Source organism: Wyeomyia smithii, chromosome 3, assembly GCF_029784165.1.
Source record: "Wyeomyia smithii strain HCP4-BCI-WySm-NY-G18 chromosome 3, ASM2978416v1, whole genome shotgun sequence".
In the NCBI taxonomy this organism is placed as follows: domain Eukaryota; kingdom Metazoa; phylum Arthropoda; class Insecta; order Diptera; family Culicidae; genus Wyeomyia; species Wyeomyia smithii.
Genome location: NC_073696.1, coordinates 184,904,180 through 184,925,922, shown reverse-complemented (window position 1 = coordinate 184,925,922; position 21,743 = coordinate 184,904,180). Strand labels below are relative to the sequence as shown.

Sequence of the window (21,743 nt, the reverse complement as noted above, 5' to 3'; positions counted from 1 at the left end):
TCGATTTGAGAAGAGTTGTCAGACTTATAGGTCTGAAGGTTTTGGGCAATGTTTTGTCTTTTTTGTCCGACTTCGGTATATACACCACCTTCTGCTGACCGTGATATGTCCCACAATAATACTGGCTCCAAAGAAGCTGATGATTTTTGCAAAGAGATTGATAGAATGCCATCCGGTCCTGGTGGCTTCATAGATAGGGTTACCATTTGGTCGGGGTTAAAAATCAGGACAACTTTTTCCGGTACAAGTTTGATATGAGGTGTTTTCTTTTTTGAGGTATCATTAAATAAAACACGTTATTTGAGATTTACACTTCAAAATATGCCACTCATTTATTTATTTAAAGTATTTCTCGGACGATACAATTTTGCAACTTTGAATCATTAGGCGTTAGTAGATACTTAAAAAATGCAGCAATGTAAACTGTTCGGCGTACAACAGCGTCTGACCCGGAGCGGGCGGCTGAATTATGGAATGCTGTATCCCGCCAGCTGCACCTAAGATGGCAGCCCCATCAGCAGGATGTAGGTATCGCGACCCTGGTAAGGTAGCATACCGAAACCTTTCATCAACCACGAACAACGAATTTAGAAATACGGAACGGATCAATCGGCAAAGACCTAGGCTACGAACACGGAAAAAGATTAAGGTAAACGATTGTAAATTGCACGCACTTCTTTCAAGTACCACATCTACTACAGTGGCGGCAAAGCAGCGGAACGGGGCGTCGGTTTCGTAGTGCTGGGAAATCAGAAAACAAGAGTCATCCGGTGGAGGCCCGTAGATGACCGTATATGCGTGTTGAGGATTAAGGGCAAATTCTTCAACTACAGTTTAATCAACACCTACGCACCGACAAACGACAAATCCGATGAAGCCACGATGAGTTCTATGACAAGCTTGAGCGAATCTGTGACGAGTGCCCAAAACACGACGTAAAAGTCGTCATCGAAGACGCAAACGCACAGGTTGGGAGGGAGGAATTCTTCCGTCCGGTCATTGGAAGGCATAGCCTCCACTCGTCAACCAATGAAAACGACCTGAGGCTGATAAACTTTGCCGCGGCAAGAGGAATGGCCATATGTAGCTCCTATTTTCCAGGTTTGAATATTCGGAAACACACCTGGAGGCATCCAAATGGAGAAGCCTGCTCCCAGATCGATCAAGTACTGATTGACGATCGGCACTTTTCGGATGTTACTGATGTTAGGTCTTTTCGGGGACCAAACATTGACTCTGACCATTATCTCGTCGTTTGTAAGATCCGCGCACGGTTGTCGAACGTGCTGAAATCTCGCACAGAGAGGACGACGCGTTTCAACATTCAGCGGTTGAAAGCTGATGGCGTGGCAGCAGAATACGCCAGAGAGCTGGAACAACGGATCGCAGAACAGCAGGAGGAAGGAGTGGAAGACATAAATGGGCTGTGGAACAGTATTCACGGCACCATCGAAACGACTGTGAGAGAGGTGGTAGGTACGACGCATGGAATACAGCCTAACGGCTGGTTCGATGCTGAGTGCCAGAGAGCGACAGATGAGAAGAACCGTGCCAGTAGCCGCATGCTCACTGCGGCTACGCGTCAGAACAGTGAGAGGTACAGGGTGGCAAGAGCTGCCGAAAATAGAACCCCCCGTCGGAAGAAGCGCGAGTACGAGGAGCAGGTGCTCGCCAGCGCAGAGGACAGCTATGCTGAAAACGACGTGCGGAGATTCTATAGAACTGTCAACAGAGTCAGAAGCAGGAATTTCCCTGTGCCGGTCATGTGTAATGACAAGGACGGCAACCTGCTTACTGATAAACCGACGGTTGCAGCCAGGTGGAAGGAGCATTTTCAGGCGCTATTAAACGGTGAGGAGCCGGATGAGCAGAGCAGGAACAGGATGACGATTATGAGTGACGAACAAGCTGTGGAGCCACCGACACAGGAGGAGGTAAAAAAGGCGATTAGTGAGCTGAAAATCGGCAAGGCCGCTGGTAAGGACGGTATCCCGGCCGAACTTCTAAAAGCGGGAAGCGAGCGGCTGTACTATGCGATCCACCAGATAATACTAAGAATCTGGGCGGACGAACAAATACCGAACGACTGGTTGGAAGCCCTCATATGCCCTATCTATAAGAAGGGCCATCGATTGGATTGTGGCAACTATCGAGGGATAACGTTGCTCAACTCCGCATATAAAGTGCTCTCCCGTATCCTGTTCTTCAGATTGAGACCGCTTACGGAATCCTTTGTTGGCGAATACCAGGCTGGTTTTCGACAAGGGGGTTTTCGAAAGAAACGGTACGATCATCACGAAATCTCACAAGCTTCTTGGTTTTGCGGACGACGTCGATATCATCGGTATCAACCGTAAGGCCGTGAAGGACGCTTTCGTACCTTTTAAGAGAGAAGCAGCGAGATTGGGACTTGTCATTAACTCTGCCAAAACGAAGTACATGGTAGCTGGCAGATAGCAGTGGGAATCCCCGTGGTGTTGGTGCTGAGGTGGAGATAGATGGGGAACGATTTGAAGTGGTTGACGAATTCGTTCATCTTGGTACGCTTGTGACATGTGACAACGATATGAGCCGTGAAGTGAAACGACGAGTTGCAGCTGCGAACAGGGCTTTCTGCGGACTGCGTAACCAGCTAAGGTCCCGTAGTTTGCAAACTCGCACAAAACTAGCGCTGTATAGGACGCTGATACTCCCGGTGGCCCTTTACGGACATGAAGCATGGACGCTGAAGCAAGCTGATTGACGAGTGCTCGGAGTTTTTGAGCGTAAAGTTCTGCGATCGATACATGGCGGTAAATTGGAAGGTGGAGTGTGGCGCGAACGCATGAATCACGAGTTATACCAGGTATACAAACATGCTGATATAGTGAAGGTAACACAGCGGGGCAGGCTTCAGTGGGCTGGACACGTAGCCAGGATGCCTGACGAGAGAGCCGCCAAAACTATCTTCCGTAGAGAACCAGGAAGAGGCCGTCGACTCCGTGGTAGGCCTCGCACGCGGTGGATGTGCGCGATGGAAGAAGATGCACGATCTGCTGGTGTACGGGGAGACTGGAGAACGGCTGCCCAAGACAGAAGAAGCTGGACATCTCTATTTCGTTCGGCCCTAGACCGGTGAACGGTCCGTTAGCCAAAAAAGTAAAGTAAGTAAGTAAACTGTTCAAAATTGGGTCCTAAAATTTTACACGGTTTTTTGATTTTTATATATCAGTTGAAAGAGCGCAATTTTCTGAACAAAACGTGATTTTAAAAAAATGTTTATCGTTGTACTTCGATTGTTAAATGAAGAATAACAAACTGCTCGAAATACCTTAAATGTCAATTCTCCCATATACCGTACTCAGGGCCGGCGTCACATTATTTTCCCGAGTGGGTAGTATGCAATGGAGGGGGATAATTCCGTGTGGGTAAGTACCCACAGAGACATTTTCCGAGTGGGTACTACTACCCACACTACCCACATGAGCCACCGGCCCTGACCGTACTTGTGCGAAATGTTATTCAAGACATTTCGAGCAGTTTTTTATTCTTCATTTTAACATCGAAGGAAAACAATAAACATTATTTTAAAAATCACGTTTTGCTCAGAAAACGCGGTTTTTTTTTCAAATGAATAAAAAAAACTGATATCCAGCTTTTTACGCGCCATAATGGCGGAGGCTAAAATGGAAAGTTCGTATTAAATCATCCACCCTTTTGACAACTCTGCTCATGTCAATTTGAAGTCTTCACTTATTTTATCAAAAGAGAAATAGATCTGGTAAGATTTGTGTTGCCAATTCCTCAGAAATCCCCAAAACTGACGTAAGCAGAGAGGTTCGCATATTACGAACACGCATCATAGCGAACGCCATTATGGTGCGAAGAAAGCTGGATAGCTTTAGGACCCAAAAGTCAGATAGTTGAGGGTCGCAAGAACTAGACAAGTTCTCTCGACAAAATTCAACCAAAGAAAAAAAATCGTTCAAAATGAGTCCGTTCCGTTCCGGAGTCAAAGTTAAAGTACTGAACAATCTTCAACATTTCTGACCATCCGGCATCATCCAGAAAAATCAGGACAAATGCTAAAATATAAAAAATAAATCAGAACGCTCCAAACGGACCTCAAAATCAGGACATGTCCTGCTAAATCAGGACGGATGGTATCTCAATTCATAGACTCAATAATGCCTAGTGCCTAGTTGAGAGCAGTCCCCGTGAACAGTCGACGAGCGAGCACTGCGGAGTCACGTGACATCATGCGTCTCGTTTTCAAGATCTGGGAGGAGGTAAAGGCTGCAATGTACGATACGGTAGTACAAAAACAAGCTTATTTTTTATGTGTTACGTGCGTGAATCGATGATGTTCCCAACCCTCTTCCAGTCGCTGTGGATTGAGGAGAAGTGATGAACTTTCATGTTTGTTGTTCAACAAACATAGAAGTGTGATTCGTTGATAATTGATGAAGCTAGATGAATTGGACTGCTGAAAACGCTGGATTTGAAAAACAAAATAAATAAAGTTAAAAGGTTCGAAGGAGACAACATCAGCCTCTCACCACATATCATAGTAGATTGCGATGGTCTAGAAGTGGTCGTGTATTCGAAATCCATCGTTGCAAAACAAGAAATTTGCAGCTGTGGATGGAAAATCAAGGTCGCGAATAAGACGGCGGACTCATACCGTTGAGTGCCTCAAAAAGCGGGTGCGACCGTTTTATAAGGCACACTGAGGTCTTGTCAAGTTTTAGCCGGATTGGACAGGCTGACACTACAACCGGGAGGTAGTTCAGTGAATTTCATCACAAAGGATAAGAACCTGGATGCCCTTGGAGTTTTCGAAGGAAGGTACTGTTACTTATTAACGAGAGAGTACCGGACTGAAAACGAAGAATGGGGTCATGCAAAAATCCAGTTAGAAAGCTTCTTTTCATCAACCGCTTCGGTACAGAATCAAAGTTAGAGCGTCAATTTCCCGACGATTTCCAGCTTCCCGAAATTCGTGAAATAAAAATTTGATTTCCCGGGAAATCCAAGGATCCCGGGAAACAAGTAAATTTCAAACGAAAAGTAAAACACGACGAATTTAAACTTTACTTTTATCACATAGAAAAAACGACTAAGAAAAAGCATTACAACAAACAGTAAAAAAGATAATTATTGTTAATAAGGAGCCATTTTTGCAGAACATTGTTTCGAAATAATCGCATATAAAGTTTTATGCTCAGATTATGCGGCGGTGATGAGAAGCGGTTCAAATCACTATCGCTCAAGTTTCTATGAAAATTTGAAAGAACGTTCTCTAAAAGATGTACTTTAAGATAGAGCAATATTTTTTTCGATTTTTCGAAAACTGCAAACGTATATAACCCCTTCATTTTAACAAAATTTGATATTTTATAATTAAGAGATTTATTGTACAATATCTATGTTTAATGACTAACAGAATTCGGAAGCGTATCGAGTTTATATAACTGTTACCAATTTCACGGGGTGTTTAATAAAAATATAACCAAAATAATTTTAAGAAAAAGTTAAATAACAGTGTAGATTAAAAAGGCCTCCAAATACTTGTCGGTGTACAAGTTTACTGCAAATTCTGTACAGGAAGCTGAATACCTAATGAGACAAACTCGCTCAGTTCCTTCAGTATCTGTAGATCAATCCGAGATATCAAGGACTGATAACGTTCTGCGCCTATTGTTGTTTTAAGTGCAATCAGCTGTAAAACAAAGAAAAACGTATAATAACAACGGTTAATAGACATGAATAATTATGGCGAAATAGGTACCTGACTTTGAAGATAATCTTTCAGTGCTATCACATGTGTAGGGTCCTGCAAGCAAATCACTTTACAGCGATCATAATGAGGAGTTTCGTTCTGCATATTCTCCGTGTCAATGAAGCCGTAGTCAAACATCAACATGCTCAGTTCTTCTTCATTGTCATCTGTCAACAAAAGAGAACTAACCCAAAAAGGAAAAACATATCTTAAAATAAAATTTCCTAATAGAGAAAGTAAAGACTTACTCTAGTTTAGCTCCAGTGTGTTTGTCTTCATTGGTAATATCATGTAGCGTTTCGCTAATGCCGTTAAGGATACCACTAAAATTTTCAAAGATAACCTCGTTTGACACAGTTAGCAAACTAGTCAATGCCAGACCGAGCGGTTTTTTGTCATAAATGTGTGCTATTAAAGGCATTTCATTAATCCAAGTCGTTATTATTTTCTCCAGGGCATCTGGGATTAGCAGCTCAGACAAAACCATGCTGAATGTGACCTGATCCAGCATCAGCACCCGTGCAATGATTTGCAAATACATCTGAGTGATTTGAGGATACGCTTCATGCTCATAGTATTTCCTATAAAGCTATTAGATTAGAAAAAAACTGAAAACAAAGCAAATAAAGTCAAAAAGTACCTAAAAACTTCAACCAGGTACGGCCTTAGTAGCTCGATGGAATACTTTGGTGCAGCGCGAAGAATGGTTAGAAATAATCGGTAGATAACAACGATACCTTCCGCTCTCAAGTCTGTTTGTAGATAATGGCATGTCTTTACGATATCCTTCCCATACCGTGGCAAAAAGATATCTGGACACAAAAAGATGTAGGTTTGTGCAATAGCTAAACACGTTCGCAGGTTACTGGAAGATTGCTCTGCGAAAAAGACAAATATTACATTATAGTTCTTCCTGAAGGTCTTCAGAATTTATTACTTACCAATAAGTGGTAGAAGATTATCACAAAGCCGTAAAAGATCACTGTTCATTGCTTTGCTATATTGGACAACGATTAACCAAAGTTCTAGACCGTCGTCCAGCAAATAGACATGGGACGGTTCATTTATATTTGTACTCAGTTCGATTACCTGGTAAATAAATGCAACAACCGACTCTCCTGCAGGGATTGCGTACAACGCTTTTATAGTTTGCAGCTGTTAATTTGAGATACATAATGTTAATCAAATTCCAAACGTAGAAATCGTTAATTTGTAAATTACCAAAGTTGAAATGATGGCACACCGCAACATATCGTGTTCTCGACTTTCATCCCACAGTAGGGGAAGATATTGGACTAAATTATCGACCTCTAATTTAATAGCCATCGACATTTTCTCAATAATGAACGACATCACGTATAGAATCGTCATTTTGGTATCACATTCGCTGGCTTCCTTTAGTAGAGTAAACAGGAGAGTAATTACTGGTTCCAAAAATTCCAGGAACTGTTCGGCATCAAACTCAAAATCATCCATGATGTTTTTTAAGGTTCTGTAAGAGAACTTGCGTTACCTGATGAGCTTGTTTTTACATATCTTTTAGAATAACTTACTTAGATGCAGTGAGACGAACCGCTAAATCCTCTGAAGGTTGCAGGAGCTCAAGACAAGCACGGTATACTTCTGGTCGCAGAGATTTTGAAAATCTAACTCCTGTCCATCGCCCAATTAGCCAAATAATACGCTTCCGAATAATCCGATAGTTATGGCCCTTAAACTTTAATTCCTCGAGCAACTGCTGAGTAAACCATTCGTCGAAATTGATCTGTGAAAATATTATTTTGAAGGTTAAGCCTCTACATGACAAACAAAGCCCAAACAACACTAACTTATCCATCTACGTTTTCAGAATACGTAAAAATTTTACTCAAAATGGTAAAAACCATCGTAGGTTTCGACTTTTGAAGTACAGTGCCTATATCTTACGTTTGAATACCACGAAACTAACTGCTCGAAAAACATTTCACAACTGAGCTGGTCCTTTGGAAATAATCTATAAGTTTAATCTTGTCGAGATTCATTGCACTGTACACACAATAATAATACCACGCGCTACCCATTCCTTCTATTAGTCCTATTTATACGATTTTTCTAGGTTTAACAATCATTTCAATGTAGTTGAGCCGATTCTACTGTTTGTCTTCGAACAACAAAAGCACGCGCTACACAGACAACCACCGTGATCATGGGTAAATATTTAGGAACCGTCCAACTTGTCGATCGAATACTTGTGTACCTGTACGGCGGTAATAATACATACGTTGGGTAGACGAATATCTACCCGAAAATAACATGCCAAGATATTTCATGACAAATTTTAAGCCCGTTCCTAACTACTTGAATTCTTTTGGCACTATTTTTATTCACTTACAAAACACTTGGCCTTTAACTTTTGATACTTTCAAATCACTCACCTCATCGAACAAATTGAAGACTGCTAACCCTGTGGCGTTGTAAATCGAATCTTTTATCAACAAGTCACTGATATTCGAAGATTCAGTCAGAGTCAGTGCTTGCGATTTACCGATGAATTTTTGCAGCTCTATAATTAGCATCGGGCTGTACTTTTGGAACAGTATCATGTAGAATGCCTCTGTACAACTCTACAAGAAACAGGTTTAGCACATGTGAACTGAATGTTTGTAACTAACTTTTACCCTTAGATTGTACTTCCACGAATCACCTCCTTCATCCAATACGTAACTTTCAGGATCACTGTCCCAGAGTTCAAATTCTTCTGATGTCAGCAAAAAATAGTGCATAATTATTTTTTCGAAAATATAGCTCAGTCGGTCTGGTGTGAAAAAATCATTCTTGGCCTTGTTTATGATTTGCTCTATAAAACGGGATTAAAAAATTAGGCAACATTCGAAAAAAATATTCACACAATTTACCTCTATCCCCGTCCACGTGAGTCAAATTATGTGAAAGAATACCTCTAATCAGATTCAAACACTGTATTGCAAAGTTGGGGAATGTAATAACGTTGTCCTCGAAAATTAGATTCGTCCCCTCATGAAATACATAGTGAAAGGAAAACTCAAAGGCCCCTGGAATGAATTCGACGAACGATGCTGGGTGTGTCTCGAAGAACAAGTTAAGGAACTTCATGTGCTTTATGATGTATTTTTCTACTTGGCCACAGAGTTTTCCACCAGTAATTTGTTGTTTTTCGATTTGTTTAACCTGCAATCGACAGTCTAACAGTTCCTTCAGTCGCTGAAATACCACCCGAATGAACATCATGCATTTGGGCGACAAGTGTGGACCATACACACCGTAGATGGTCAACTTTTTTAAAATCCGTAAGGATATTATCGCTTTTTCTAGGTTCGCTGCACACAATTCTATCTGAGCTCGTTCCTGAATGTTGGAGTAGAACAGCTGAGTAAAACCGTCCCACAAGTTCAAAATGAATTCATACAGTTGTGTAGTCAGATCCTGAAAACGATAAAAAAATCGAATTGAAATATTTAAACACAAATGAAAATACTTTTTTTCGTACCTCAAAATAGTTTCTATCCCTTTGAAGTCTTTTAGATGAGAGTACTTTTACTACATGCAGTAGTATCAGCAATCCTCGGTGCTGTAGCAACAAATCGTTACTCTGAACCACTTCCACTAAAGTGGGCACCAACTCAGGCCATCCTTGGGGACAATCGAAACGTGCAATGTTTGCAATTAGCACTGCAATTTGAATTGCGATTTGTTGAACAGGTTCGTTAAATCTTAGCAGTAGAATTTTTTTGATTTCATTTTTTTCTTCCGGGTCGATTGCACTGCAAGACATAAAAAATCATATCGATACTGGTTTGTTTCAATCTAATCTTACTTCGGTGCATTTTTTCTCCAATATTTCAATACTCCATTTTTGAAGTACAGTGACGCCATCCAACGAACATTCGCATCAATTGATTGATCCGAAAATAGCTTAACCAATATTAGATGAAATCCCGGCTGAATCTCCCATTCTGCTAGTTTCTGCTCCGCTGGCTTCAGTAACTGGGCATCTTGACTGCAGGCATACATCAATGCTTCACACACTGCCGATTCAGCCGACATTTTTCTCTTCTGAGTTTCTCTGTCGTCTACTTCAAATACAACTATTGATTTTCAATTGAAGTTAAGTAATTTGCTTCATTTAAGGTCCTTTGAATCTTTCGCCACAATCTTGAATTAAAAAATAAAGTCAAAGCCTGAATATTTGGTACAATGCATACAAATCAGAAGTGTAATTCAATTTGACAAACATAGAGGTTATTGAAGCAATGAGTTAAACGGACTTTTTCATAATAAATACCAACATAAAACAAAATAAAAATAGTAACAATGAAAATGTGGTGAGTGTGAACTGTAGCAAGATAATATTTACCGCATCCGAACTAATTTTGTCGGTGAAATTTATTATTTGCTAAAAATTCAACAAAAATGCGTATCGCACACAGTGAAACATGACAGATATGCCACAAATAGTTTGCAATCAGCTGTTTTGATTTTTTGATATGACAAATGGTATTTTCTCTTTAACCTCCTGAGAAAATACCGAGCCATCGCATCAATTTTTACACTCTTAAGCGGTTTTATTGAAATCAAATCATGCAATTGGGTTGTTTAGCTATATCAGTTTTTTATATCATCTGAAAGATCTGCATTTTCTGAGTAAAACGTGATTTAAAAAAAAATTCTATCGTTGTCCTTCGCTTTTTGAATCAAGATTTAAAACTGCTCGAAATCGCTACAATGACGGTTCGCCCATATAGCAACTGTCATTGTAGCGATTTGGAGCGAATTTTGATTCTTCATTTAAAAATCGAAGGATAATGATATAAAGTTTCAAAAAATCACGTTTTGCTCAGAAAATTACACTCTTTCAGATGATATATAAAAATCGGAAATCCGTGAATAGCTAAACAACCCAATTGTTTTTTTTATCCTAGTTTTCATTTAATGTTGGCATGTCGTTATAACCAATAAAGAAATGTTTGAAAAGTTCTATTGTGATGCTGTTTGATTATGCAATTTGGTTTCTTTGTTTCATTCTTCTAGGAAAGCATATAGCAACGGGTAAATATGAGACCAACATGGCTTCAGTTTTACCGCTTATAATATTTTTACTTTACTTTACTTTACTTTACTTTACTTTACTTTACTTTACTTTACTTTACTTTACTTTACTTTACTTTACTTTACTTTACTTTACTTTACTTTACTTTACTTTACTTTACTTTACTTTACTTTACTTTACTTTACTTTACTTTACTTTACTTTACTTTACTTTAATTTACTGCACTTTACTTTACTTTACTTTACTTTACTTTACTTTACTTTACTTTACTTTACTTTACTTTACTTTACTTTACTTTACTTTACTTTACTTTACTTTACTTTACTTTACTTTACTTTACTTTACTTTACTTTACTTTACTTTACTTTACTTTACTTTACTTTGCTTTACTTTACTTTACTTTACTTTACTTTTCTTACACTGTTTCTGCTTAGGGGCCATCCACATACCACGTGGACAAATTTTTAACGATTCTGAATCTTAAGATTCATTGAGCAACCATTATCAAATAAATTAAATAAAATTGAAATACAGAACTTGAAAACCCCATATATTGATATTTTCTTTATTAAATATTTTTGAAACCACTGGCAAGAGTCGTGATGCCGTCAAAATGTTTCATGAGAGCAATTTTGAACGAAAAAAGAATATAGGCCTAAACATAATGAATACGTTGCAGCTGCGTTCGAGGCAATTTGACAGTTAGCCCATACATTTTCTGTCAAATCAACGTCAACGCAACGCAAACGTATCCATTGTGTTTGGGCCTTAACTAGAGACCATTTATCACGTCCTGTGCTAGGAAAATACAATATAATTTTAAAACTTTGCAAAGATTCAATACACAATCTGGGCGACATCTAATTTTTGTCACTCATAGACCTTTTTACGTACGAATGTATTAGTGCACCTAGTTGAGGAAAGTATTTACAAATCGCCTTTTTGTTTGCTATGCTATGTTTTTGGCAGCTGGACAAATATTCAGTTGTATACTAATTATAAGTTCTAAACTCGTTTCTGAATGAATTTTTCATTCGTGATCATGAATCGGGAGAAGCTGCTGAACATTATCGACCAAAAATGGTAAAAAGTGATAAAAAGTTGGAACAACGAGATGCGATGATTTACAGTTTGGAAGAAACAAAAGCAACTTTACATGTGTTTACACGTTCATTAGTGTGCGTAGGTGAAAAGTCACTTATCTCTATTCCCCCTTATGTGACAAAACATACACACAAAGAAAATATAACCAAGTAAACACGTTAAAACAACGTAAATTTTCGTAAGCTAGAATGTTTTCATTGATTTAGGTAAATAATACGCATAGAAATGGGGTCCTAAAGTTTTAAACGGTTTTCTGATTTTTAAATATCTGCTGGAAGAGTGCAATTTTCTGAGCAAAACGTGATTTTTAAAAAATGTTTATCGTTTTCCTTCGATTTTTAAATGAAGAATAAAAAACTGCTCGAAATGCCCCAAATGACAGTTCTCTCATATACCGTACATGGGCAAAACGTCATCTAAGACCTTTCGAGCAGTTTTTTTATTCTTCATTTAAAAATCGAGGGAAAACGATAAACATTTTTTAAAATCACGTTTTGCTCAGATAACGCGGCTTTTTCAAATGATATATAAAAACTGGTATGGCTTTAGGACCCAATTGGTGAAAACAATGCAACAATTTGATAAAATGCGTGTACTTAATTTTGGGTAAAAATTTGTATAGAGTTTTTGATATTGATATTGATGATTCAAGGTAACCAATTTTACCTAAATGATGGCTTGCAGGTACTAAAAAGTAGGTAAATCACTTTTATCCAAAAATATCTTCCCGCACAGAAAAGTTGATTTGCGTCAAAAATACGCATATTTGGGTATTTTTAATTTTCTGTGTAGTTCGTCATAAGTCAGGTTTGTTTTCAATTAGTAAGTAAGTTTGCAATTCAGAATTATTTTCATAAAATTTCTTCATAAATCGTTTTTACGCAAAAAAACGTGCAGACAACAGTCGCCCAGACACAATGAGATATTTTAGGGTGAGGAAGAAGAACGTAATCAATGTTGACGAAAATAAGGCCCTTTAAACCTGAGACTCAAACCATCTCCGTACCCTTCATATATTGGCCCTGACAGGCTCCTGCGGGTGAAAACCGTGAAAACATGGCTGCTGATTTTTTTTCTCTATTTTGTGTGGATATTGTTTGAAGTGTATTTTTTGTTTACATGTTAAATTCTAAACCTGCAAGCTTTCCTGTTAGTTTTTGAGGGAAATCAGAAAAAACGTGTTGGATTTCGAACAATGTGAAATAATGTACTGCGTTTTCTCTGTTTTAAACATATGTGAAAGTCATTACAATGTCTCGTAAAGCGCTTTTTTCGTCGACTGAAATAAAACATGAACCCAAAAGGCAAACGAGTCTGATGAGCTTCATAACTCAAAAAAAATTAGATGCAGATTATCTGTAAAAAAATGAAATTCCTGTTTGTAGCAAGTATAACTAACTTTTTTTATTATTTTAAGCTCATGTAACCACATTGCTCCAGTTAGTTCAACAATTAGTAAGGAGGATCACCCAGACAGTAGCAACAAGATAAAAACATCTGATAACTACTTCGAAACAACAGACGAGGATGCTAAACTTCGTTCACCCAGTGTATTTAAACGCAAGTTTCCTAAGGTACAAACTCCCACCAAAATTGCAGAAAGATAACTGAATAAACTTGGTAAATTACAGACTAAACAATCCAATACAATTGAAATTTTATCAAGTGATTCAGACATATCACCAGAAAAACTGAAAAATAAGGTTTCACTTGAAAAGCACAAGGTGAAAAATGAGCCAGAAAGCGTAACGACAAGTGAGAAGGTAGATGAATACGACATGCTAATTTCAAAATATTGTACCCAAGCAGCAGCCGCATCTTTGCAGTTGGAACTTAATCTTGAGAATGACTCGAACTACCAAAAAGCAACTAAAAAATTGAACGAGAACCTGGCTAAGATAAGTCCTCAAAAAACCTGCATTCCAAAGAGTGACAATAAAAAATCATCTAAGTTTGAGTATAAAGTGCCCAAAGCCTCACTTCTGTCAAGCTTGAGTGAGCCTTTGAATAAAACTATCGATCTAAATGTGCCTTCTCCTGCTTCAAGTATAATTGATAAACCAACGCTTGATGAATCAGAAATTGTCAGCTCCACACCGAAAAGAGCGCCAATTTTAAGCCTCAAACAAAAAAGTATACTGAGCACTGCCAATGACAACATAAAGCACCAGGAACAGCAATCATCGGTCAGTATGAATAATGGACAAAAAATTCAGCTTAAAAAAGCATTAACATCTAAAGATACTGTAAAGAGCACTTTTTCAAAGAATGAATTAAAACATAATTCAACCGGCGTATTCCAATCTTTACCAACGGAAAGCACATCCGGTGCATTAGATCGTTTATTGAGTCCTTCCAAATATCCGTCAATAAAATTTGACCCTACACTAAATGATAAAATGGTAGAAATACTGAACAATCCACGTTTTAAAACAACTGAAGTTTCTGAAACCGAGCTAAAAAATACTTGTCGATATTTACACGAAACTAACCAGCTACTGCTGGAAAAGTTCTATAATATTTTTGCGCAGCTGCCAGAGCAATTCTTCAGTCTCATAGAAGGATTTCAACTGGACACCTATAGTAAACTTAAATCATTGATTGAGAATACTCGAGGCAAGATAAAAGTAAACGAAAAGGCTTTGGAAAATTTCCAAAAGCTCAAAGTATCTTCATCTAGATCTCATAAAACCTGCACTGAAACTATAAGAACTGGCAAATTGTCTTACAGCCCCGTTGATAATGATGTTGAAAACAATATTGTTAATGGCTCTTCGTCTCTCAAACAATCTAACGAAACTCCGTTGAGAACAAGCGGATTTGTATTTAAGAAGCCAATGTTTAATACGAATCTCAACAAGCAGGAAGAAAATAAATCGATTGAGTTAGACGCCCCAAGGGAAGACAGCGAGGAAGAGGAAGACATTGAGAGCATTATGGAACGAATACGGGAAGCAGAGTTAATCAATAATGGCCGTGCCAACCAACAGAACATAAGCACCATTAACTTAGCGACACCGGAAAGCTCATGTAAACCAACCTCAGAACCTCGAATTACATTCAGTGCTAAAGAAACGTGCCTTCGGAACACGCAGTTTATAGAAAACGTAGAAACACAGGTTGACGATGACGGTTGGCAGGTTTACGATCCGTCTCAGTTTGACGATCCAGAATCAATTGTTATCGCTGATGCTTCCGAGAGATTCGAAAGTGCCGCCAGTTTTCACCAGAAAAACAATCAGCTCAGAGATGCTTCGTTAGGACAGCTTCTCAAAGATGTTGGTGAAAGTCAAATTGAACGTTCAACCGGTAAGGATAAAAGTCAGCAGAAGCCACAGCCCCTGGGAAATTTTCATTCGGGAGTTCGTAATGATGGTACAACTGGGGAGTTCGATGGTATGAGCTACCCGCATTCTAATCGTCTTCAAATAGCCTTCCGAGAAACGTTTGGGCTACGTTCGTTTCGCCCCAATCAGTTACAAGTTATCAACGCAACCTTGTTGGGAAACGATTGTTTTGTTTTGATGCCAACTGGAGGCGGAAAATCGCTGTGCTATCAATTACCAGCTCTGTTAACTGAAGGTGTAACTATTGTAGTGAGTCCTCTGAAATCACTGATTCTGGATCAAGTAAACAAGCTTAGCTCACTCGATATACCTGCAGCTCATCTATCCGGCGATGTTTCGTATGCTGATCAACAGAAAATTTACAATGATTTGCAGTCGCCTCAACCAATACTCAAATTACTGTACGTCACACCGGAAAAAATATCCTCTTCAGCTCGGTTTCAGAACATTCTCACAGGTTTATACCGTATGAAGAAGTTGGGCAGATTCGTCATAGATGAAGCGCACTGTGTATCTGCTTGGGGGCATGACTTTCGCCCCGACTATAAAAAGTTAGCAGTTTTGCGTCAGCAATTTCCTTCTGTGAGTTCAATCGATTTTTACGCTTTTCAGTAAATATATAATGAGTTGATGCTTTTCTTTCTTCAGGTTCCTATTATGGCATTGACGGCAACAGCGAATCCGCGCGTACGGATAGATGTACTCAAACAACTAAATCTGACTCGAAATACTAAATGGTTCTTGTGTAGCTTCAATCGACCCAATTTGAAATATATCATTCGGCCAAAACAAGGAGTTGCCACCAAGACCGAAATTATCGAACTGATCAAAAAGAAGTTTCCCCGTTCGACTGGTATTATCTACTGTCTTTCCAAGAAAGATTGCGATCAACTGTCCACGGAATTGCGCCAATCGGGTATAAAAGCGAAAAGCTACCACGCGGGTTTGTCAGACACGGTGCGCGAATCGACGCAAAAAGATTGGATAACGGATAAAATTAAAGTAGTCTGTGCTACAATCGCTTTCGGCATGGGAATCGATAAGCCAGATGTACGTTACGTAATCCATCACTCGATGCCAAAAAGTATTGAAGGATACTATCAAGAAGCCGGTAGAGCAGGTCGAGATGGGGAGATTGCAACATGTGTCTTATTTTACAATTATTCAGATATGCTGCGTTATAGGAAAATGATGGACCGTGAGTATTATCACCTAACTATCAAGTTGGGTATTTTACTAGTCAATTGATGAAAAGTTAGATTTTGTTTGATATGAAACGCTTGTGCATCCTATGGTTCTATATATGTACAAAATTTATTATTACATTTCAGACGACAGTACGATCCCATTTGACGCCAAACAAGTTCACTTACATAATTTATTCCGGATGGTGAATTATTGCGAAAATGTAACCGATTGTCGACGAACACAACAGTTGGATTATTTTGCGGAGCATTTTACTCGGGAGCAGTGTCTTGAAAATCGGACGTCAGCCTGTGACAACTGCCTCATGCAAGGTGAATACAAGACAGTTGACGTAACGGATGACTGCATCGCTATTGGGAAGTGCGTGCGAGATCTATGTGCGGGAAGAAATCGTTTTACGCTCCTGCATTTAGTCGAAGTTTTTAAAGGTAGTGAGCAGAAAAAGATTATTGAAAATAATCATCATCGGACGCCGTATCACGGTCGATTAAAGAGCTGGGATCGAAGTGATATTCAACGATTGATGCACAAATTAGTAATTGAAGACTATCTCAAAGAGGACCTTATATTTTGCAACGACATCCCACAGGCATACATAAAGATAGGTGGTAAAATTGAAAAACTCATGAACCGTGAGATACGAGTTAACTTCTCAGTCAAAGAAAAAGTTACAAACAAACGAGTTCAACAAATTGACATCGGCAACGATACTAAACGTGATAATCAAAGCAATGCACAACGCCAAGAGCTGCAAGAGCGCTGCTACAATGATCTGCTCGATATTTGTCGATCATTGGCTGCAGAGAAAAATGTTACCCTGGCTTCGGTCATGAATATGCAAGCACTTAAAGCTATGTCAGAGCGACTTCCAGAAACTCAAGCTGAAATGCTGGCATTGCCGCATGTTACAAAAGCTAACTTTGAAAAGTATGGTCAGCAGCTACTGGAAATCACTCAAAATTATGCTGCCGAGAAGCTTTGCCTTATGTTAGATTCTGATTGTAAAGCAAACAACTCAGAAGATGAATGTGACGGAAGCTCAAGCGACGATGTTACGGATTGGGGTCGCTTAGCACGAGAAGCATCAACCGGTGGAGATTTTGCTGGTCCAAGTGGTAAACGAAAGCGAAGTTGGGGTTCAGGCAGTCGAGGTAAAAAACGGTTTCGAAGTCGTACGAAATCTAAAACAGCACCGCGTGGAAAAGCGGCTGCGACTCGTGGGGGGAAGGTGACTAAACGAGGATCTGGCGCCACTTCAAGTCGCGGTGCTCGAGCAGGTGCTGCAGGATTCGGCTTACTACCTTTGCCTGGCAACAGGTAGTTTTTTCTGTTTTCTAAGTTAACTGTAATGTTTAATTTTTATTATTTGTGAAGCGCTCTAAAATACTTTTTTATCATTGTTGATTATCTACATTACTTCTCCGAATTTAACTCCCGGTGAATTATATGCAGATCATAAGTCTTAATACGGCTACGGTTGCAAAGGGATTTTGGTTCAGCAATTTATGGCGTCTGCCAGGATCTTGGATCAGGGCAACTTACAGTGATCATTCGTTTCAATATTGGACTAAAAAGTTGTTTTATACATATTGAAAAAATCAGCAAAACCTTATGAAACGAAATGCGTGTTAAGGGTGTATATTTTATCGTTTTGACTATATCAACTAATGTTTTGAACCACGACATAATGCAACATTGCATATCTATTTTTGGAAAGGATAATAATCCAATCCAGAGTTGTACTGGAAACCTTTCTTTTTATTCCTGCTCGCGATTGCAACCATTTTCTGTACGTCTTTTCGATAAGCTGGAGGAAGCATCTCTTCGTGCAGGGTACAACTAACTTGATCCTGTTCATTGGCATTTGCTTTATAGATGCGTTTACGAATTATATCAACATCTCGGCCATACTCTTCTTCTAGTTCTTCCACAGTCGATGGGGGAGTATCAAAGGTAACGATGAAATGTGATCCCGTACGATGAACTAATCCATGAACACTGGTTTTAAATGGCAATGGACGAGTTCCGAGGTTATCCAGTTTACGTATAACACCTCCTTTATCGAAAATAGCTGTTGCTGTGCGCTTCAAAACAGAAATTACCTCTGGCTGTAATCAAATGACGATTCAAGTAAAGTATGCAAGCCTATTTAATATCCGAATATTTTACCTACCCTTGGCATTTGTCGAAGAATTAAAACTAGCTCGTAAGTGGGCATCTTCGATTCAGAATTTAGCCCTTTAGTTCGATCCTTTTACCGTAATATAACGTGTGAATTTCAGTATGAAAATTTCAACCTTTTAATCGTGTTTGCAAGCATGGGAAAGAAATACATTAAATTTTAGCACTGTAAATCAGATGCTTCCACAACTGTCATCTGGTTGCAACTAGTGATGTCCAAGTACTTTTCCATTATTCGAAAGGACGATTCGATTAATTTCTACTCGTTTGCCTGATCGAAAGTCAATCGATTTACCCCGAAAATTGCCAAATGTTTCATTGTTCTCCATTACTAATTAGCATTGAAATTCATTGATTATTCGTATTACTTGATGTCGATCACCACTTACGTAAAAAAAAGTCGATTAGCAAATATTAGATCAGTTGGAAAAACAGAAATCCTCAGAACTAGGGATGGGCGATACTTGTATCGATACCAACAATATCGATACATGGAGCCGAAGTATTGAGTATTTCGGCATTGATACTCGTTGCTAGCTAAGAGGTTGCTAGCGATGAGAAGCGGTATCGATACTTTGCCAACGATACTTCGAAACGATACCGATACCACCGATGCCTTCTATTGGATATAAGCAGAGATGCCAGATATACAGACAAATCTGTATTATACAGACTTTCTGTGTTGCGATACAGACACGCATAAGCCTACAGATTTTATACAGACATTTAGTATAATACAGATATTACACAGATATCTGATATTCTACATAATGGTTTTACCAGTATACACAAAAAAAAAAACGAACACAAAAACCAAAAGTCACTGTAGCCGTTGCTGGAAAAAGTGAACTAGGAACTGAACACTTTGCTGAACATATTAATCTTGCGTTTTTGAGAGTGAAATCATGACAACGGGAATCGAGTCAGGCTATCGGGGTTTTTATCGGCCCCGTGGGCACTAATCTGCCTGTTTCGCCCCCAGTAACAAACAGCTGATTGTCTCGATCGATTGCCATGCAGGTTATATTGGTGAAAAGACCGTTTGTTCTATTCGGAGCAATATCCAACGTTGAAGAATTGCTTAAAATGTCCCAAACCTTGAAGGTACTATTTTTATAACCGCGAGACTTCTGCCATCATGTATCAGTTTAGCTACATTACGACGAACGACGATTTTTATCACGGGAAAGACTCTTACTTCTATGTGTTACTTAGATTTAAAAGATAAATTAGTTATCGATTAATCGACCAACTATGATAGACTCGAAAAAGAACAATCAAAACAAGCAATAAAACAAAACAATCTGACAGATCGACAAATAATTAGATATCAATGTATCGGTAACTTTTTTTCGCAGCGGTATACAGACTTATACAGACATTTTTATGGATTAAACAGACTTGCAAAAAAAAGTCTGGCATCTCTGGATATAAGCAATAAGGCAATCCACGAGAGAGTTGCGATCAGCTGATTTCAGTCTGTTTTCAACTTATGACAGCTTTACGTATGTTCGATCGGTCGCAGCTCGGATGCAACCCGGATCCAGAAGCGTGAAAAACAAATGTTTTCCGATCGGTAGCTCTAGTATTGCGGGTGCCAATCCTAAATACAACAATAACAAATCACTTTTGATATTATTGCCGACATTAGAAGATTTCGGTTTTGGTCGTGTTTTGGTTTCGCAGTTTGAAAAACAGCAGCAATAACAAACGTACAAGCATTGAAACGTCACCCGTGGATTGCCTTATACCAGTATCGATACCAACGGTATCGATACTTCGGCCGAAGGCATCGCGTATTTTGGCATCGATACTTTCTATACCGATACCACGATACACTAAGGTCGCTTTTTACGCGTTTTTTCGCGGCTTTTTTACGCGGATACCGGAATTTACGCGTTTTTTTTTTTACGCGGATTCCGGAATTTACGCGGTTTTTTAGGCGGATTCCGGAATTTACGCGGTTTTTTTTACGCGGATTCCGGAATTTACGCGGTATTTTTTTTTGTCCGGATTTCAGTTCCCCTTCACTCGGAATGCAAAATTAACGATGGTTTTTTTACGCGGATTCCGGAATTTACGCGGTTTTTTTCACGCGGATTCCGGAATCTACGCGTTTTTTTTTTACGCGGTTTTTTTACGCGGCACGTATCCCCCGCGTAAATAGCGACTTTAGTGTACTTGGTCTCGTTTTGTGCAAAAGTATTCGAGTACTCAGGTATCGATACTTCAGACAGTATCGCCCATCCCTACTCAGAAGCAACTCAAATGAGCGTATCAAAGTACGTATAAATATAGGCAACAGTTACATAGAAATAGTTATCGGTTTCCGTTATACTCTACTAGAAAACTTTTCTAGTAGAGTATAACTAGTGAACCTGTATATTAGAAAAATGACAAGACACTCACCGTTAAGGCAACTGTCAACATCAAAACGGATAACGGCAATGCAAATTTATACAGCTCGCCCGTTTTGATGTTGACAGTTGCCTTAACGGTGAGTGTCTTGTCATTTCTCTAATATACAGGTTCACTAAGTATAACGGAAACCGATAACTATTTCTTTGATTTCTCAAACACTCTGCTAAGACGCTCGGTATAGATTTTCTAAATTTAACAGTTACATAGTTCTAAGGGGTGCTACTACTTTTCATATTTTTGTATATTTTCTTATGTTGTACTTTCTGTGCTTTACTTCGCGCTTTAGTTTGTCCCGTTTTTCCACTTTGTCTTGCAGCTTGTGGCACTGTTCTTCGCCCGATTCATTTTATATTTATGTGCAGACAAGCTGAAATATCGACTACTTTTGGTGTTGTTTAATGTCAACGGTCCATACAAATTATTTAGAATTTATTTTTCGGTTATCTAGTTGTTAAATTCCATATTTTGATATTCAAACGTTTAACCACAGACAAACAGACGTACCACGATTTGTTTTTCGTGGATCAAAATAAGTTTAAATGAAATCCAGTTAGGTATGCGGAATATTCCCGCCGCAGTGGTGGTGGCGCTGATGAGCTTTTTTCCTTTTGAGCTCAGTTGACAGTTGTTGCGCGCCGTGCTGCCAAAATAGCAGAAA

General features: G+C 39.0%; 3 protein-coding genes across 4 annotated transcripts; 1 reads left to right on the top strand and 2 right to left on the bottom strand.

Moving 5' to 3' along the window:
• Positions 1–5,456: 5,456 nt before the first annotated feature.
• On the bottom strand, positions 5,457–10,254 carry LOC129727515 (importin-11). Its single transcript, XM_055685415.1, has 13 exons — positions 10,134–10,254; positions 9,594–9,931; positions 9,267–9,540; positions 8,656–9,202; positions 8,419–8,597; positions 8,176–8,364; positions 7,315–7,526; positions 6,983–7,253; positions 6,703–6,916; positions 6,402–6,639; positions 6,010–6,342; positions 5,771–5,945; positions 5,457–5,701 (listed from the first exon to the last, which is right to left on the bottom strand). The coding sequence occupies exons 2-13, from the start codon at positions 9,821–9,823 to the stop codon at positions 5,567–5,569; spliced, it is 2,997 nt and encodes a 998-aa protein (XP_055541390.1). The 5' UTR covers positions 9,824–9,931; positions 10,134–10,254; the 3' UTR covers positions 5,457–5,566.
• A 2,691-nt stretch (positions 10,255–12,945) lies between these two features.
• On the top strand, positions 12,946–17,887 carry LOC129731101 (recQ-like DNA helicase Blm). Of its 2 annotated transcripts, XM_055690867.1 has the most exons (6): positions 12,946–13,288; positions 13,348–13,504; positions 13,562–13,693; positions 13,757–15,859; positions 15,926–16,475; positions 16,609–17,887. In XM_055690867.1, the coding sequence occupies exons 1-6, from the start codon at positions 13,182–13,184 to the stop codon at positions 17,802–17,804; spliced, it is 4,245 nt and encodes a 1,414-aa protein (XP_055546842.1). In that variant the 5' UTR covers positions 12,946–13,181; the 3' UTR covers positions 17,805–17,887. The 2 variants fall into 2 exon arrangements, with proteins under 2 accessions (XP_055546842.1, XP_055546841.1); XM_055690866.1 differs by having other exon boundaries at positions 13,562–15,859.
• A 134-nt stretch (positions 17,888–18,021) lies between these two features.
• Positions 18,022–19,046, bottom strand: LOC129731102 (probable 28S ribosomal protein S6, mitochondrial). Its single transcript, XM_055690868.1, has 2 exons — positions 18,657–19,046; positions 18,022–18,591 (listed from the first exon to the last, which is right to left on the bottom strand). Exons 1-2 carry the CDS (start codon positions 18,699–18,701, stop codon positions 18,187–18,189), a joined length of 450 nt encoding a protein of 149 aa, XP_055546843.1. The 5' UTR covers positions 18,702–19,046; the 3' UTR covers positions 18,022–18,186.
• Positions 19,047–21,743: the final 2,697 nt, after the last annotated feature.

Bases quoted from the DNA above. Each gene is read 5' to 3' on its own strand.
- LOC129727515 (XM_055685415.1), bottom strand. From the start codon at position 9,823: ATGTCGGCTGAATCGGCAGTGTGTGAAGCATTGATGTATGCCTGCAGT. The intron at 9,203-9,266 runs GTACGAAAAAAA...TATCGTTTTCAG, and splicing joins GGGATAGAAACTATTTTGAG to GATCTGACTACACAACTGTA. The intron at 7,527-8,175 runs GTGAGTGATTTG...ATATTTTCACAG, and splicing joins TCTTCAATTTGTTCGATGAG to ATCAATTTCGACGAATGGTT.
- LOC129731101 (XM_055690866.1), top strand. From the start codon at position 13,182: ATGTCTCGTAAAGCGCTTTTTTCGTCGACTGAAATAAAACATGAACCC. The intron at 13,289-13,347 runs GTAAAAAAATGA...TATTATTTTAAG, and splicing joins AAATTAGATGCAGATTATCT to CTCATGTAACCACATTGCTC. The intron at 15,860-15,925 runs GTGAGTTCAATC...TTCTTTCTTCAG, and splicing joins TGCGTCAGCAATTTCCTTCT to GTTCCTATTATGGCATTGAC.
- LOC129731102 (XM_055690868.1), bottom strand. From the start codon at position 18,701: ATGCCCACTTACGAGCTAGTTTTAATTCTTCGACAAATGCCAAGG. The intron at 18,592-18,656 runs GTAGGTAAAATA...ATTTGATTACAG, and splicing joins TTCTTCGACAAATGCCAAGG to CCAGAGGTAATTTCTGTTTT.